The following is a 16,497-nucleotide window of genomic DNA, read 5'->3' as shown; positions in this document are numbered from 1 at the left end:
CTGTTTAATAAATGGTGCTGATAAAATAGGCTGTCCTTACAGGAGATATTTAGATTGCCATCTCAACCCTTAAAAAGAAATTCCTGATAAGTTAGACACCTAAATGTGAAAGGCAAATCTAAAATATCTACAAGAATATCTAGAGGGGGCAATATCTTTATAAAGTCAGGGTATTTCTTTGTGTCTCAGATTCCTCACTGGTAAATAATAGTACCCACTCCACTGGATTCTTATGAGAATTTAATGAGTTAATGCTTACCAGACTATTACACTAACATGTCATTGAGTAAGCACTCAATAAATATTTCCTACTGTATTTGGGTGCAGAAAGGGATTGTTTTAAAAAGAAGCAAAGTTGTGTCATAAAAGATTTTAGATTAAAATATAAATTTGTATATACTAAAAGACAATGTAAGAAAATGAAAACATTCTAAGGATTTGGAGATTTTTTTTGTAATACATGTTCAGTGATAGGGTTTATATCAGAATAAAAACAGTACGCAAAGAACAGCAAGTTGAAGACTCTGCAAAGAAAATGAACCGTAGTTTAATAAGACATGTAGAGAATGCTATTTGCAAAACTATTTTACAATTATTAATAACTTGAAGGTTTTATTTGCTAGTTCAGGATAATCAGACCTCTTACTTAACTAAAACCGTCCGGTGAGTAATCTTGGAATCCCAGTTTTACTAAGGTATCACTTGATAAGCTTTCTTACCTAGCTGTAAAGATAGTCTTCCTATTCTGTTGAAACTTGCATTGTGTAAGTATCAGTTACAGCTGGAATTACGAACAGAGTTAGTATCTGAACTTATTTTTCAATTCTTGCAGATGTTGGGAAAACATTTCTAACTTTAGTAGAGAGCTTGCTGCCACACTATTGAAGGAAATCTGTATATTATGTAAATGACTCACATCTTGATAACTTGATCATAAATCTAATTTTCTTATTTTCTTACTCCATTTTGTCTTCAACTTGGAACATGGAGAAATCGATACCTTGTAAAAAACCTAAACTCAGTCTGTTTACATTTCAAAACTATTGGCTAAATATGATACCTTAGCTATTTAAAATGCTCAACTAATTAAAGTGTATTATCAGCATTACTGAAAAGTATTTTATTGCATAATTGAAAAATTCTCCAGGGATAATTAGCCAGGAGTCAGCCAGCCATGATTACTAAAACATGACAAGTTAAGGCTGGTAACTTTAAATGAACACATAGTTCCAAAGTGGTCATAACTGCTCTTCTAAGACATGGGACATTGAAATCATGTGGCAATACTAGGTCATGAGGTTATTCAGATGACCCAGAATAGGCGTAAACTTTTCATGTTTTCATTTCCATGAAGAAAAAAATTTTTAAGATTTTATAGAAAGTTTTCAGATCCCCAAGAATACATCTTAACTCACAAGAAACATTTCTCCTTAATAGAAGTCTAACAGAGAACCTGTTTACTCAGATTCTTCCTAACGCTGGGAATCCCTTTCATTTTTGCTGCATATATAAAAGTTTAATTCTTATTCATTTTCCTAGGCTGAATTCTCATGGGTGGATTAATTAAACTAAAGTTATAGGCACTTTTAGATAGAGTCTTGTTATATTTGCTTGTTCTGTCAGTTTTTCGCAAGGAACAGGGATCCCTCGTGTAATGCAGGAAGAGTTTTGTTTTAAGGATAAAATCGGTGTGGGGCTGAAACAGCGCCGGGCGGAGCCCTCAGAATCCAAGCCTTCTCCACAGGACTAGCTCTGCCTTGCTTGGGCGTGCTCTCTTGCCCTGACTACCCTCTCTCCTGAGCCTCTGCTGTATTTTCTGCTGCACCCTGGTTATGTGATGAACACAGTTACTTACGTAAAGCCATGTATTAATACTGACCCTGTAACCTTAGCCTTCAGATTTGCTTCTGTTTCTGTGTTCTGAATAGGGATTAGTGCATCATTCCACACTGCTCAGTTACATTGGCTAGTGGCTGTTATCCTCGAATCCTCCTTTTCCCTAAACTGTCCTCATCCACTTGGCCAATAACATATGTGAATTGTTTCTGAAATCACTGAAGTAATACTAACATTAGCACTAACTACTTGTCTTCATTTTTTTAAACTGGGCTGCCTCACTCTGCCCTCTCTCCTACCACGTTGCTTCCTTGTACTCTGAGTTCTTGTAGTACCTACATTTTTTTTGATAACTCCTAAAACGTTTCCTGTCTCTTGAAAACCTGCTGAACTTTCTGCCTGGTATTCTCTCTCTCTTTCTCTTTCTCTATTCGCACTTCTGCTGTGTGTTGCTTTTGTGATACCTCTCCCTTCCAAAGGTTGAATTAATAAGCATGTTCTCTGTGCTTGGATAAGACTGTCACATGGTATTGAGGTTTATATAGCTGGCTCCACTAGAGCGTGCTTTGTGACAGAGTAGGAATTCAGCAGAGGTCAAAGGTAGCCAAATACAGCTTTTGCTGCCTGGTAGTTGCAAATGTCTACTTTGGTGGATTATTACATGTGTTTGATGTAGTTTTGTGTGTTTGCTTTATTTTGTCAAGTTGTAGTTTCATATACTATAGTATTTTTAAATTATAGTATTCACTATAGTGTACTATAATATATGGCATTTTTATATATACTTATTTATGTGTGTTATTATAGCATCTCCCACTCTAGACAGCTTAATGGTGCTACCTACTGTCAAGTTCTCATTGCTGTTCTTTACTTACCTTACAGTTCCTAACTGGGCAAACCTCACTTTCCGCTGTATTGCTAAAGAAAGTCACATAATCCTGCTTTTTGGCTCCTTTCAGATTTTTAGCATCTAAACCACAGTTGGGCTGTCAGGGGTGCCAGGGCAGCATTGTTATGTGGAATTCCAGAGATGTCCCTATAAAAGGGTTACCATGGCCAAATAAATTTGTGAAATTTGGCATGCTATATTACCTTGTGGGAGACCCTTGGGACAGTCTCCTGAATTGAGGTTGGGACCTGTTAATTGTTTTTCCCTTTTGAGGGGAATGAATATGATTATTAATTAGGTTGTGACCATTATTTTCTAGCAAACTGTACCAAGGCCTAAGTATCTTCAGTTTGGAAGACCATTTTTGAGAATGGTCTTTTGAGAATTCAAAGTCCTTTTTTGAGAATTACACGAACTTTTTTTTTTTTTTTTTACGTAAATGTATACCTCTATTGCAGCAACCTTGCCACGGCTGCCCCAGATAAGTTTGTGATTGGATGTCATTTGGGCTCTCACTGTTTGTTCTCAAATAATAAAAAAAATCCCTCCCACATCCCCGGCCCTGTTCCCCAACATATACCTAGATGTGCTTGCAGAGGCTCACCTCCAAGCTGTGGGCAGACACTTGTTGGCTTACTTAACATCTTTGGTCAATTGCCACCTCCTCCTTTCTGAAACTTACAGTATGCGTTGGCATATTGAAGGTCTGATAAGTTCTTAAATAAAGAAGTCCATTTAACTTTGCTTGTTTGAAACTTCTTAGTGTATTTGTTTAGATCCTTTTTAATTTTTTTGAATTGTAATTTACATTGGTAAATGCCCAAACTTTAAACTTTCAGTTCTGTGAGTTTTGATAATTGTGTACCCACATGTAATTACTTCTCAAAATAAGATAGAAAACAGTCGTATCACCCCAGAAAGGTATTTGTGCCTCGGACCAGGCGTTTCTCTGTGTGTCCCTCCCCTTTCCTGAGACAGTCATTTGACTTCTGTCACTGTATTAGTTTCCCCAGTTGTTGCAAGTCATAAGTGGAATCAGTATATATTTTGAGTGTGTTTTTCCCAGCATGATTTTTTTTTTTAACATCTTTATTGGAGTATAATTGCTTTACAGTGGTGTGTTAGTTTCTGCTGTATAACAAAGTGAATCAGCCATACCTATACATATATCCCCATATCTCCTCCCTCTTGCGTCTCCCTCCCTCCCACCCTCCCTATCCCACCCCTCTAGGTGGTCACAAAGCACCGACCAGCATGATACTTTTGAGATTCGTCCATGTTGTGAAGTGTATAAGTAGCTCACTCATTTTTGTTCCTGAGCAGTATTCCATTGTATGAATATACCACAGTTGTTTGTTTTATTTTTTTCAGTTTTCCTGAGATTTGGGCTCTTTCCAGTTTGGGGCCATTATGAGTATGGCTACTATGAACATTCTTGTATAAGTCTTTTTTTGTGAACTTAAGTTTTCATTTTTCTTGAATATGTCTAGGAGTGGAATTGTGATAATAGGGTAGATGTATGTTTAACTTTTTAGGAACTTGCCTATTTTCCAAAGGCACTGTACCATTCATTTTACACTCACATCAACAGGGTATGAGCATTTCCAGTTGCTACATATGTCAGGCTGAATAATGGTCCCCAAAGACATCCAGGTCCTAGTCCCCAGAACCAGTGAATATTATTTATATGGCAAAAGGGACTTTCCAGATGTGGTTAAGGATCTTGAGATGGGGAGATTATTGTGTAATATCTGGGTGAGCCCAAAATGTAATCACAAGTGTCCTTATAAGAGGGCAGATAGAGGGAGGTTTGACCTGAGATGGAGAAGGCAGTATGACAATGCAAGCAGAGATTGGAGTGATGTGCTTTGAAGATGGAGGAATGGGGCATAAGCCAAGGAATATGGGAGGCCACTAAAAGCTGAAAAAGGCAAGGAAGCAAATTCTCCCGTTAGACCCTCTGGAAGGAAACAGTCCTGAGTATACTTTGACTTTCTTTAATTCATTGAAAATCATTTTGGTAAATCTGTGGTGGTTTAAAGCACTGAGTTTGTGATAATTTGTTACAACAGCAATAGGAAACTAATATATTCTACATCTTCACCAACATTTGACAGTGTCAGAATATTTTTAAACCATTCTAGATGGTGTGAAATGCATTGTGGTTTTAATTTGCATTTTCCTGAAGATTGTTGATATTAAACACCTCCTAATGTGCTTATTGGCCATTCCTGTATCCTCTTTCATGCAATATCTGTAATTTGTCTTTTGCCTATTTTTTAAAAAATGGAGTTCACTTTTTTCTTTGACTTGCAGTTCTTTATGTATTCTGTATAGTAGCCCTTTATCTCAAATATTTATAGCAAATATTTTTTCTCTAGTCTGTGACTTACTCGTTCTTTAATGGTGTCTTTTGGTAAGCAGGCATTTAAGTTTTGATGAGGTTTGTGTTATTTATATTTCTTTTGTGGTTAGTGCTTTTTATGTCTTAAGGACATAAAAGTATTTTGAGTTTTCCTCTAAGAGTTAAGATTTTGCTTTCCTGTTGAGGATGGTATAAGATAGTGCTTGAGGCTTACTATTTTCCATATTTTTGAAAAGCTGTTGAAAAAATGTTGAAAATAGATTGACTTGGCGCCTTGGTAGAAAATGAGTTGACTGTATATGTATGGGTCTATTTCTGGACACTCTTCTATTTCACTATCTTTATTTTTCTTATGCCCACTCTATACTCTTGATTACTAAGGTTTTTTCAGTTGAGTCTTGAAATAAGGTGGTATAAGTCCTCAAAAATCCTTTTTCTTTTTTCAAGATTGGTTTTATTATTCTAGATCTCTTTTGTTTCCATAGGAATTTTAGCATCAGCATATCAGTTTCTTTTTTAAAAATCCTGCTGGAATTTCAACAGGGATTACATTTATATATCAAACTGGGAAGAATGGACATTTAAATAATATTGAGTCTTCTAGTCTATGAACATGGTCTCTCTTCATTTCAGTCTTCTTTCATTTACCTTAGCAATATTTTGCAGTTCTTAGTATAGAGGTCTTGAGTATCTTTCTTTAGATTGACCTATAGGTTTTTTTGTTGTTGTTGCAGTTTTAACTGGTATTTCTTTAAATTTCATTTTCCATTTGTTCTTTGCTTGTATGTAGAGATACACTTAATTTTGTATGTTGACCTTCTATCATGAAACCTTGCGAAATTCACTTCCTAATCTTACTAGTGTTTTTGTAGGTTCTGTGCAGTTTCCAATGGAGACAGTCATATCACCAGAGAATATACTTCTTTCTTTCCAATCTTTATGCCTTTTCTTTCTTTCTTGCCTTATTGTGCTGGCTGGAACATTCAGTGTGTTATTGAATAGAAATGGTGACAGTGGACATCCTTGTCTTATTCTCACTTATAAGGGAAAGGGACTTAATGTTTCATCATTAGATATGTTGCTAGCTTTAGGTTTTTCATAGATGTCGTTTTCCAGAATGAAGAACTTCTTCCCCTTTTCTATTTCTAGTTCTCTGAGAGTTTTTAATCATGGATAGATACTAAATTAACATTGTCAAATGCTTTTTTTTTTCCTGCATCAGTTAAGAGAATCATAAGGATTTTCTCCTGTATACTGTAAATGAGGTGCTTGATTTTTTTTTTTTTAACTGTTAAACCAGTTTTGCTCCTTGGGATAAACCCCACTTGGTGATGATGTATTATTTTTTCTACATATGTTACTGGGTGTGATTTGCTAATATTTTGTTAAGGATTTTTCCTTCTAGTAGTAGCAGACCTTTGCTTTGTATTAGTGCAGGATCTTGGGCCAAAGACAGTTTCTTGCTCCTGGCCCATTGTCATATCGATAGCTTTGCTTTCTATTCATTCCTTAGCATCAGGGTATGTTTGTCTGCCACTGGTGGTGGCAGTGTTTCCTGCCTTCCTCTAAGGGTAGACTGTGGTTATGTTACATGGTGAAAGGCTTGTTTGTGTGTGGGAGTGGGGCAAATAGGTTCTGCTCCCCCCACCCTCCCAAGTAGTACACAGCTTTTGCTTTACTCTTCCCTTTCAGGCAGGGAAACTTTCCTTGGGCCCTGGGTGTGGGAGGCTTTCCTGCATCTCCTCTCCTGGTTGAAGGCTTTTGCTTCATGTTAGGTGCCACTTAAAGGGGAGGAGCTCTCTCCCTTCTCTTGCCCCATGCCATTCTTTTTCAAGAGAACTCATTTGAGAGCCTTTGAAAAGAGCTTGTGAATGAGTGCAGATTCCCCTTTTGTCTGGGTTTTCCAGGGATTCTTAACTGCCATCCTAGCTGACACTCAGCCATTATCTTTATTTTTATCTTTAATATTCAGCAGATTGACTACTGTATGTTTCCTTTCCATCTGTGGGTTGATATCTGCCATCATTTTTGAAATGTTTTTGGCCATTATCTCTTCTTAAGCTTTTTCTGCCCCATTCTCTCTTTCAGCTCCTTCTGGGACCCCAATTACACTCCACTTAAACCCCAATTGACATTTGGTCTTGGATGTTCTGGGATTTTTTCCACACTTTTTTTTTCTCTTCATGTTTCAATCTGGGCATTTTAATTTGGCCGGTCTTCACATTCAGAGCTTATTTCTGTCTGTTTTTAAATCCATCTAAAGAAATCTTTAATTTCTGATATTGTATTTTTCATTTTTAATGTTTCCCTGTGATCTTTTTTTTATAGCTTCAATGTCTGTGATTAAATTCTCCATTTCATTATTCATCTCGTCTTTCTTTTCCATCAGTTTTCATCATAGTTATTTTAAAGTATGTCTGATAATCCCAAAATCTAGGCCCTCTCTGATCTGATTATATTAGTACTTTCATCTTTTGACTTTGGTTTGCTACTCTCTCTGTCTTGTAATTTTTGATTGAATGCTGAATGTTTGTGTAAAATCAGTACAGGTTGAAGTATATATTATCTACTTCCCCAAAATGGCCCATCATTTCTTGTGGGGCTAAGTCAACAAGATGTGTGCATAGTCAGCTAGTTCTGGGCTTATTTGCAACTTTATTTTGATTAATTCAAGTGTTTTGAGAGTAGGATTAAGACTTTACTTTCTGCAATATTTGTTGTCTTGGTGTAATTTCAGTTATCTCTTTATGCTTTGTATCTGAGCCATCAGCTTTCTGAACCGTGGGTGATTTCTCTGCTTTACAGCCTAGCTGCTGGTTTCCTGGTCATTCTGGAGTTCTTTTTGCGCTCTAGTCTTACCCCAGGTTTTTGTGCCTAGTGAGATCTCTCTGTATGAGTAATACCTTCCAGTGCTTTCTCTCAGCAATCCTTTCCTACCCCAGCCTTGGTAGTTCAATTTCCAGAGTATCTGCATGGAAGTTTCTGTCTCAGCTCTCTTGTCCCACCTCCGCCCTTGGCAGCTGAATGTCTGGAGTCTCTTGGATTGATTTCTCTCACATCTCACCCCCCCGCCGCGCCCCCAACCACCTCCTTAGGGCATTTGAGGAAGACCCTAAGCTTCTTAGGCTATCTCTTAGCTTTCCTGCCCTGTCTTCCAACCTTTGCCATATTTTGGCCAACTTGGTGCAGACCTGTGGGATTGAGTGGTTGAATGGTGCAGACTTGCTCTGTGGAATCCTTGGAATTCTAATATGTCTTGTCAGCCTACATGTTGCTGTTAAAATGTACTAAAATTTAGGCTGATTTCTCCTTACCTTCACTGTGGTGGGATTATTCCTCCTTAGCCACTCCACCAGGAAAGAGACCATCTGTGGGCTCCTCTTCTATCAAGACTCAACACTTTCTGGAATTTAGTTTCACTTAGGTTACTTTGCATCTTAAACTTTCTGATGGGTTCAGAAAAACCATGATTTTATAGCTTTTCTGTCTTGTTTTGATAGTTAGGGTGAAAGTGATGGTCTACTGTGACTCTGTACCTCCTGATTAGACGTGGAACTCCTTCATGGAATACTTTCTGATTTATAATCTGGCAAATACCTGATAAAGTTTGTTATTTCATTTCACCCTAGCTGATTTTCTACCGTATTTCTCAGAGCTAGTTTTCGAAATGTTTTCCATTCTTCTCAAATCTGAACTCTCCAGTTCTGTCCTCAAGGGTAAATTATCTTATCTCTTACTTTGAGATTAAAGCCATTGACATTAAATTTTAATTGGGCTGGTTGAGGGTGTGGGAAGAATTTGTAGTAGGTGCTCAGAAAACTAGGCAAATGAAAAACTAACATAATTAGCTCTGGGGAAAGGAAAGAGTTGTATAAAAAGGGAAACATGATTATACAGTAGTTAACTACTAATCTCATCAGGTACAAAACTACCTGGGAGATAATTATTTTTAAGGTTGGAGGAAAGCAAGTGGTTGTGGTGTAAATCCTCATTTTCTGTAGAAAAATCGATAGGTATATCTAAACTTGCTATTTCAAGGGATACCATTACTGAGGTATAAATAGCAAGAATAAAAGTTAAAAGATTCTCTTGGTGTGAGAAGAGGAGCTATACTTGACTTTACTCCCTATGCATGTTGTTACTTAGATATAAATGAAAATATTTTTTAAAAGAGGTTTAATTAAAAGTCTTCTCAAGGGGTGGTAAAAGTGAACCAAATCTTTTTTTCACAGACCCTCTTTACCTTTATTTCTTTATTTTTTAACTTTTTTTTTTCTTTGGCTGCGTTGGGTCTTTGTTGCTGCGCGTGGGCTTTCCTAGTTGTGGCGAGTGGGGGCTACTCTTCGTTGCAGTGTACGGGCTTCTCAGTACGGTGGCTTCTCTTGTTGCAGAGCATGGGCTCTAGGTGCGCAAGCGTCAGTAGTTGTGGCGCACGGGTTTAGTTGCTCCGCGGCATGTGGGATCTTCCCGGACTCAGGGCTCGAACCCGTGTCCCCTGCATTTGCAGGCGGATTCTTAACCACTGCACCACCGGGGAAGTCCCTATGTCTTTATTCTTCTTGTTTACTTCACACTTCATGCCTTTTCCCTTGTTATAACTTTACATTTTACTTTATGATACTTGGTTATGAAACTTTAAAACTTTGGGGATATTGAGCTTGTAAATTTTTAAAAATATTTTTGTTACGTGTTTTGAGAATAGATTGAAATTCTAAAAAGTGAGGAAAACTTTCTTTTGGTGAAGATATTTTATTGATACTATTAAAAGTTAAAAATAAAGTAGCATGGGTAGTGATAAACTTGTCCAGTGTTGATAAAGATAAAAGATTTTACTTGCAAAATTACTATATTTGTCTACTTATAACACTGTCTTGTTTTTAGAAGGATTTGTTTCCACAGTTCATTTAAATTAGTAAAGTCATTTTCAGGGGTGAAAAAGATAACTTCTGAATGTCTGTTGTGAAAGAAGTAATTTGAATTTCTATTGCATTCTGTAATTTGCTTTTGATACTGTGTTGAAACAAGTAGTTGATTGTAAAGTTAGCCTCTAAATTATCCTTTCCATATCTTTTCTAGGTTAGATTAAGGAGGATATTTTCTTAGAGTGGATCGCTGCCTTTGGTAAGAACATGTCGTCCATCTTGCCATTCACTCCACCAGTTGTGAAGAGACTGCTGGGATGGAAAAAATCAGCTGGTGGATCTGGAGGAGCAGGTGGTGGAGAGCAGAATGGACAGGAAGAAAAGTGGTGTGAGAAAGCAGTTAAAAGTTTGGTGAAGAAGCTAAAGAAAACAGGACGATTAGATGAGCTTGAGAAAGCCATCACCACTCAAAATTGTAATACTAAATGTGTTACCATACCAAGGTAAGTGTTGTTAGATCAGGAGTTTGATGGCCATACTGTTGAAAATTGCTTAAAGGAATCTGAAGGGAAGTTATTGAAATTTTGTTACTTTCAAGTGACCTGTCAATAGTGATTTTTAAAATATGACAGCTATTTTTAACCTGTCATATTAATTTTGTTTGACTCGTTAAGACTTGTTTATTTTACAAAGCATTTTCTTGAACGGTGAGAAGGTTTAATCAAGCAAAATAAAATACTTAGATTGTATTTTTATCTTCACTGTCTTTATTTACCTTCATTGCCTAAATGCTTCTTTGTATGTTATCCTAATTTCTGTGATTGAATGACATTTGAATAAAGATTCAAAGATTTTTCTATCATTAGTGCCGTAGTGACTGACAGTTTTCTTCTCCCTTGGTCAGAACTTCAGTAAGGAGTTAACAGAGGCTGCTAACATTGTGATGAATTTTATATAGTTTTTGCCTGAGTTGCAGCATTACTTCTAACAAAGAACAGTATGTGAGACAGCTTCCTAGGTGTCATAGGTGGTCAGAACCTGTCTTGAAGACCTACCTCTTGTATTAGAAGGACCTGTTACTTAAAGAGGTTGAAGTTTTATTAGTGTAAATTTTATCATTTACAGATCAGTACCACTGTCAGAAATACTGTTTTTTAAAATAAAGTAGCAAGTGGTTTTTAAGTGTTGTAATGTGTACTACTATAGTTGTGCACATTACAGGGTTTGCGGGAGTGTCAGTTTATAGCATTTTCTAAAAATGATTGTTTTCGGTGTCATACACATAGGCTAGCATATGGCACGTAAAACCATTCTACTTGACACGTTTCTAATGAGTTTTGGGAAATACACTCTGGATGCTTGTTGATAATAGATCCTAATAACACCAGCCTGTCTGCTTGCAAATACTAACAGTAGAATGTTTCCTCCCTTGTTTGGTAGGTTAATTATACATTTCTTTTACCTCACTTGTTTCATGTATTTCTTAAATAAGAGTCACTTTTCCTGGTTTATTCTTTCGTTTTAGAAGTGTTTATGAACGCCTGCTGTGTACAAGGCACTGGTTTTAAGCACATGGGATAGATACAGTATGAACAAAACTCAAAGTTCCTGCCCTCCTCAGGGATAGATGTACACAGTAAACAAGTGGACAAATGAATCTAATTTGATATGGTAATGAGTACAAAGAAAACGACGACTGAGGGGTAAAACTGCTTTGGATGGGATTGTGACACTTAAGCTGAGCTTTGAGAAGTAGCAGCTAGCTGAGGGAGGTCTTCTAGGCAGAGGAAGGAGTGAGTGTAAAGATGCCAAGTCAGGACATAGCTTATTGTATTGGAGGACTTACTGTATCGCAGTAGAGATGGAGTGATACAAAATGAGTACAAAACTTGGAAAGGGTCAGATCATAGAGGGCATCGTAGGGCAGTTTGAATTTTAGTGTCAGTGTAATAGAAAGCAAATAAGATTTTTAAGTGGATTTTCAGATTTTAATCCATTTTTAAAGAATTTTTTACGTTTATATTTTTACAAAGATCATTCTGGCTGCCGGACACACGTGGTTGGGGTTGGGGGTGGGTAGTGGTGTAGTGGTGTGTGTGTGCACGTGTGTGTGTAGTAGACTGGTATGGTATAGTGGTCTGCAAGCGGGGAAATCAGGAGGCTATTGAAGCAGTCCAAAATAGAGATGCCAGAGGTTGGGCTGGCATGGAGGCTGTGCTGCCACCGGAAGTGGATGGATTTGGTTGGAAGTTGAACTGACAGGACTTGCTGATGAATTGGTTAAGAATAAGTCAAGTCTTTTGTGTTCATTTTTCATTGTATAGTGCCTGGTATTTCAGTTCAGTAAACATTTATAAACATACAGTCTTTGCTCTTGAGTTGCTTACTTCCTAGTAAGGGAGGTAAACTTTAAAAAATAAGAAAGATAATTTCATAATGTGCAGGAGGTGTTCTGAAAGCTGTATGCTTAGGGAGCTGTGTCCAAAGTGGGGACCCTTCCCTCCTCTGTGGCTTGTGGAAAATTTCCTCCTGGAGAAAGATTGGTGCCTGAGTTGGGTGGAGGTAAAGGAGGAATTTAGTCAGGAGAAGCTCCATTCATCCAGAGTGACCCTGGGGTGTTGAGAGGACTGGTGATGGGGGTCCTGGGAGTGTCAGGTGGGAGGTGGGATATGGCAGGACTCAGAGGCTGTGTGGTAGTGAGGAAGCACCACATCCTGCGCTGGGGGGTTCACACTGAACATGAGTGTGATTGGGTGATGGGGGAGTTGTCAAAGAGTCTTAGGTAAAGAAGTGAGGAAAATGGTTGTGAGACTGTCAAGAGTGGAGACAAGGGAGACCAGTTAGTACGTTGTCTCCTCATCCAAGGGAGCTGTGTGATCCAGGAAGACAGGGGGCCATGCTTTTGCACAGCTTCATCTAGGGCTCTGGTGCCAGTGCAGTGAGGTTGTTGGCAGAACAGAACTGAGAGGAGAGTCATGCAGTCCTGTCTCTTAAGGAGATACAGTAGGAAGCAGCCTCATGATTGAAATGTATAGTCCTTCTATTTAAACTGTGGAAGTCCCTTTAGTCGAATTTCTTTTCCTTATTTTCCAGTCTTCGTTTTACAGTCTAGTTTTTAGAGATTTTTTTTTTCATATTCTAGGGCTTTTTCATCACTTAAAGATTTTTTTTCCCCGCACTTTTACCTGAGTAATGAAAGTGAAGTGGCGCTTGTCCAGTATCTTGTTTTTCACTCTTTAAAAGTTCCTTGAAGCTTAGGAACTTGCTTGTCTAATTTGGTGGTCTTTTTTTTCTAATATTTCAAGAAATGTAGATTTGTTAATATTGGCTGTTTATCAAAAAACTTAAGTTTCTTGCACTATATTTTGGAGCCATATAGTTTATAAAGTTTGTTTTTAATAATAGAACAGTTATATTGTGTCAGATTATTAGTCATCTCTTAACTACTAAATGTATTTAAACATTCAGTCAATTCTTAATTATATAGACTGTAAAAGGTGGGGAACGGGTGTGGAAAGGGTCCATTATGGAGGAATCCGAACCATAGCTTAAACAAAATTATTTAAAATGTAATGCATGGTGGATTTACTGTAAGCTTATTAACTTAAAATTGCAAATAAGTTGTCAATAAAATACCTTAAGGTATTGATGTATTCATCATGTATTAATGAACATGAAACATAAATTACTTAATTTTTTAAAATGACAAATGTTTTCTGTTAAAAAAAACCTGTTTCATTGACTCTTCTTAACAGTTTCCTTTCCTCCAACCCCCATCTTCTAATGTTAGAGTGGGACTAAATTGCAGATAGAAGCATAGTCCTGACTTTATGTCCCTCCCATCCCCCTCACATAATTAACTCTGCCTCCATCGCTTTGTCTCTGAAGGGATAGAAGCTACTACCCATATGTGTCACTGCTTCCTTCTTACTGTTTTATGTGGTGACACAAAGTGATTCATGGGTAGATCTTAACCTATTAAGCTACAGTGAGCTGCATAGTATAAAGTTTCATGAAGCTTTTCCATCTCAATTGTTTGAGACTAACAAATGGAGGACAACTCAGTCATAAAATCAGAATGGCAATTGATATTTAGGTAATGAATCAGTCAGAAGAAGAAAAAATGACTTTCAGTGCATTTAATCTACAGTAAAGCAAAATCCAAACAGCAGTGGGGATGGAGAGCTTGTAAAGTTTAAAACAAGTGGCTGTGAGGTCTGAAATGCCAATTTGATAATATCCATTGTACATAAATGTGTAAGAATGAAGAATTTATTTTCATAAACATAAATTTTAAGGGCTTTCCTAAGGTGGTACTTTGACCATATAATTACATTTTGATCTTTCATCTTAAGGAAATAATCAGGAATATGGTCCAAGATTTCTGGTGTTCATTTCAGCATTGTTTATAATAGCAAAGAATTAGAGAAACCCAATCCTAACCCACGGTTTCCTTAACTCTAATAATAAAGGAAACTTACCCAACTCATTTTATACCAGAATTGAAAATGAATAGTAAAAGTAAAGTTTATATCAATCTTACTCATAAAAACAAATGCAAAAATTATAAATGAAAAAGCTTGAATTATAAAAACAAAACCACAAAATCATGACTAGGTAAGGTTTATTGCAGGAATGCTAGTATGATTCACCTACAGGAAATCCATTAATATAAGATACTCTGTATTTATATTGATGAACACTCTGATCTTGGTGGATCTAGAAAGAGCTTTCTATAAAATTCAGTGTTCATGTTAACAAATTAGAAATAGGAATTTTCTTAACTTGATAAAGCAGTACTTCCAAAAATGTTAACACTTAATCTTGAAACTTTAGAGAAATACGTCAAATTGTTAATAGTGATTATTTATGGATTACCTAAAAAAAGAAATGTCCTGTAATTTTTCCCTAATATTTATCTATGAAAGTATGTTTTACTTTTGCAGTCAGCATAATTAAATGTTTTTTTTTATGGTTTGTTTTACTTTATTATTTTTTTAATAATTTTTAAAAATTTATTTTTATTTATTTTTTGGCTGCGTTGGGTCTTTGTTGCTGCGCGCGGGCTTTCTCTAGTTGTGGTGAGCCAGGGCTACTCTTCGTCGCGGTGTGTGGGCTTCTCATTGCGGTGGCTTCTCTTGTTGCGGGGCACGGGCTCTAGGCGTGCGGGCTTCAGTAGTTGTGGTTCACGGGCTTAGTTGCTCCGCGGCATGCAGGATCTTCCCGGACCAGGGCTCGAACCTGTGTCCCTTGCATTGGCAGGCAGATTCTTAACCACTGCACCAGCAGGGAAGCCCAATGAAATGTTTAAAAATAACTTCTGGGCAATACTTAGACTATTCTTGGCTTCGCTTTTTTTACCCTTTAAATTAAGTCAATTTTTCTGTTAAAGGGCAATTATATTTTCATTTTCTTAACATTCTAATAAATGTATTTATATTTTGTCCTTCGAAAAGTATGTTCCTTAAAACAAAGTAGTATACGTACATGATTCCAAATTCAAACACAGATTATACAGTGGAAAAATGTGTCCCTCCCCCTCTTGTTGTCACCCATCTCCTCACCTAGTTGTATTACTAGTGTCTTATATATCCTTACAGGATATGTCTCTTGTTAATGCTGTTACTAACATTTGGATTTTGTTTTTCATCTTCTAAATTTTTAAATATCAGAGTAATTGAAATAAACTTTATGCAGATTGTCAACTTTTATTTTTGATTTTGTATTACTACCCTTTTACTTCTCTGGATAACCCAGGAAGAATTAAAGAGAAGTCTTTTAAAACCAAACTATAGTATCCTTCAGTTCTTCTTAAATTAGTGCTTTTTTGTTATTTCAGAAGGGAATAATTCTCTCTCCCTCGTTCACACATAGATATAGACTGTGTGTGTGAGGGTGTGTGTGTATGAGATAATATATATGGAGTACTATGACAGAAAGAACTCTGAAGTTTGATGACTTGTTTTTGAGTCAGCTTCTTCAGTACTGATGAATGTGAATCCTGAGGCATGTGATTATACTTTTGACTGTTTCTTCATCTGTGAAACGGGTGGTACTATTTGAGTTCTTTCACAGTACTATTTTTGGGTCCTTTGAAATAATGTTAAGTTTAGTTTGTAAGCTATAAAGCACTACAGCCATGAGTATGATTTGTTTGAAATATTCACAGATACTCCATGTCTTCATTTTCCTTCCAGGTTTTCTAAAAGAACTCACATTAAATTGTATTGTCTATCTTTGCTTAGTTAACATTTCTGCCAGACAACTATCATAATTTAGTATAACATTTATTTATAAAATCAATTCATCAAAACAATGAAACATTTTATAAATGCAAACTAGAACTTTGAGATTATCAGCCTCAGCATCCAACTTGTCATTTTCTTTCTATATGTTCTGTGTATAAGTTGTGAAGGCGCTTGTAATGAGCACTTCACTATGGTCCTGTGAAACACAATTTGAAAGACACTTTGCTAAGACCCTTAACCTTTATCTGGTGCCTACATTTACAGTTCTTTTTTATTGAGGGGAGCTCATGCTCTAGG

General features: G+C 36.8%; 1 protein-coding gene across 1 annotated transcript in view; it reads left to right on the top strand.

Moving 5' to 3' along the window:
* Positions 1 to 16,497, top strand: part of SMAD2 (SMAD family member 2) — a 96,995-nt gene that overhangs the window by 16,798 nt on the left and 63,700 nt on the right. Inside the window, exon 3 of the mRNA XM_068563308.1 lies at positions 10,167 to 10,455. Coding sequence (XP_068419409.1) covers positions 10,220 to 10,455 — 236 coding nt within the window. The 5' untranslated portion in view covers positions 10,167 to 10,219. The remainder of the gene's footprint in view (positions 1 to 10,166; positions 10,456 to 16,497) is intronic.

The sequence above is a fragment of the Eschrichtius robustus genome, chromosome 14, assembly GCF_028021215.1.
Source record: "Eschrichtius robustus isolate mEscRob2 chromosome 14, mEscRob2.pri, whole genome shotgun sequence".
Classification (NCBI taxonomy): domain Eukaryota; kingdom Metazoa; phylum Chordata; class Mammalia; order Artiodactyla; family Eschrichtiidae; genus Eschrichtius; species Eschrichtius robustus.
This window is presented reverse-complemented; position numbering and strand designations above follow the sequence as displayed.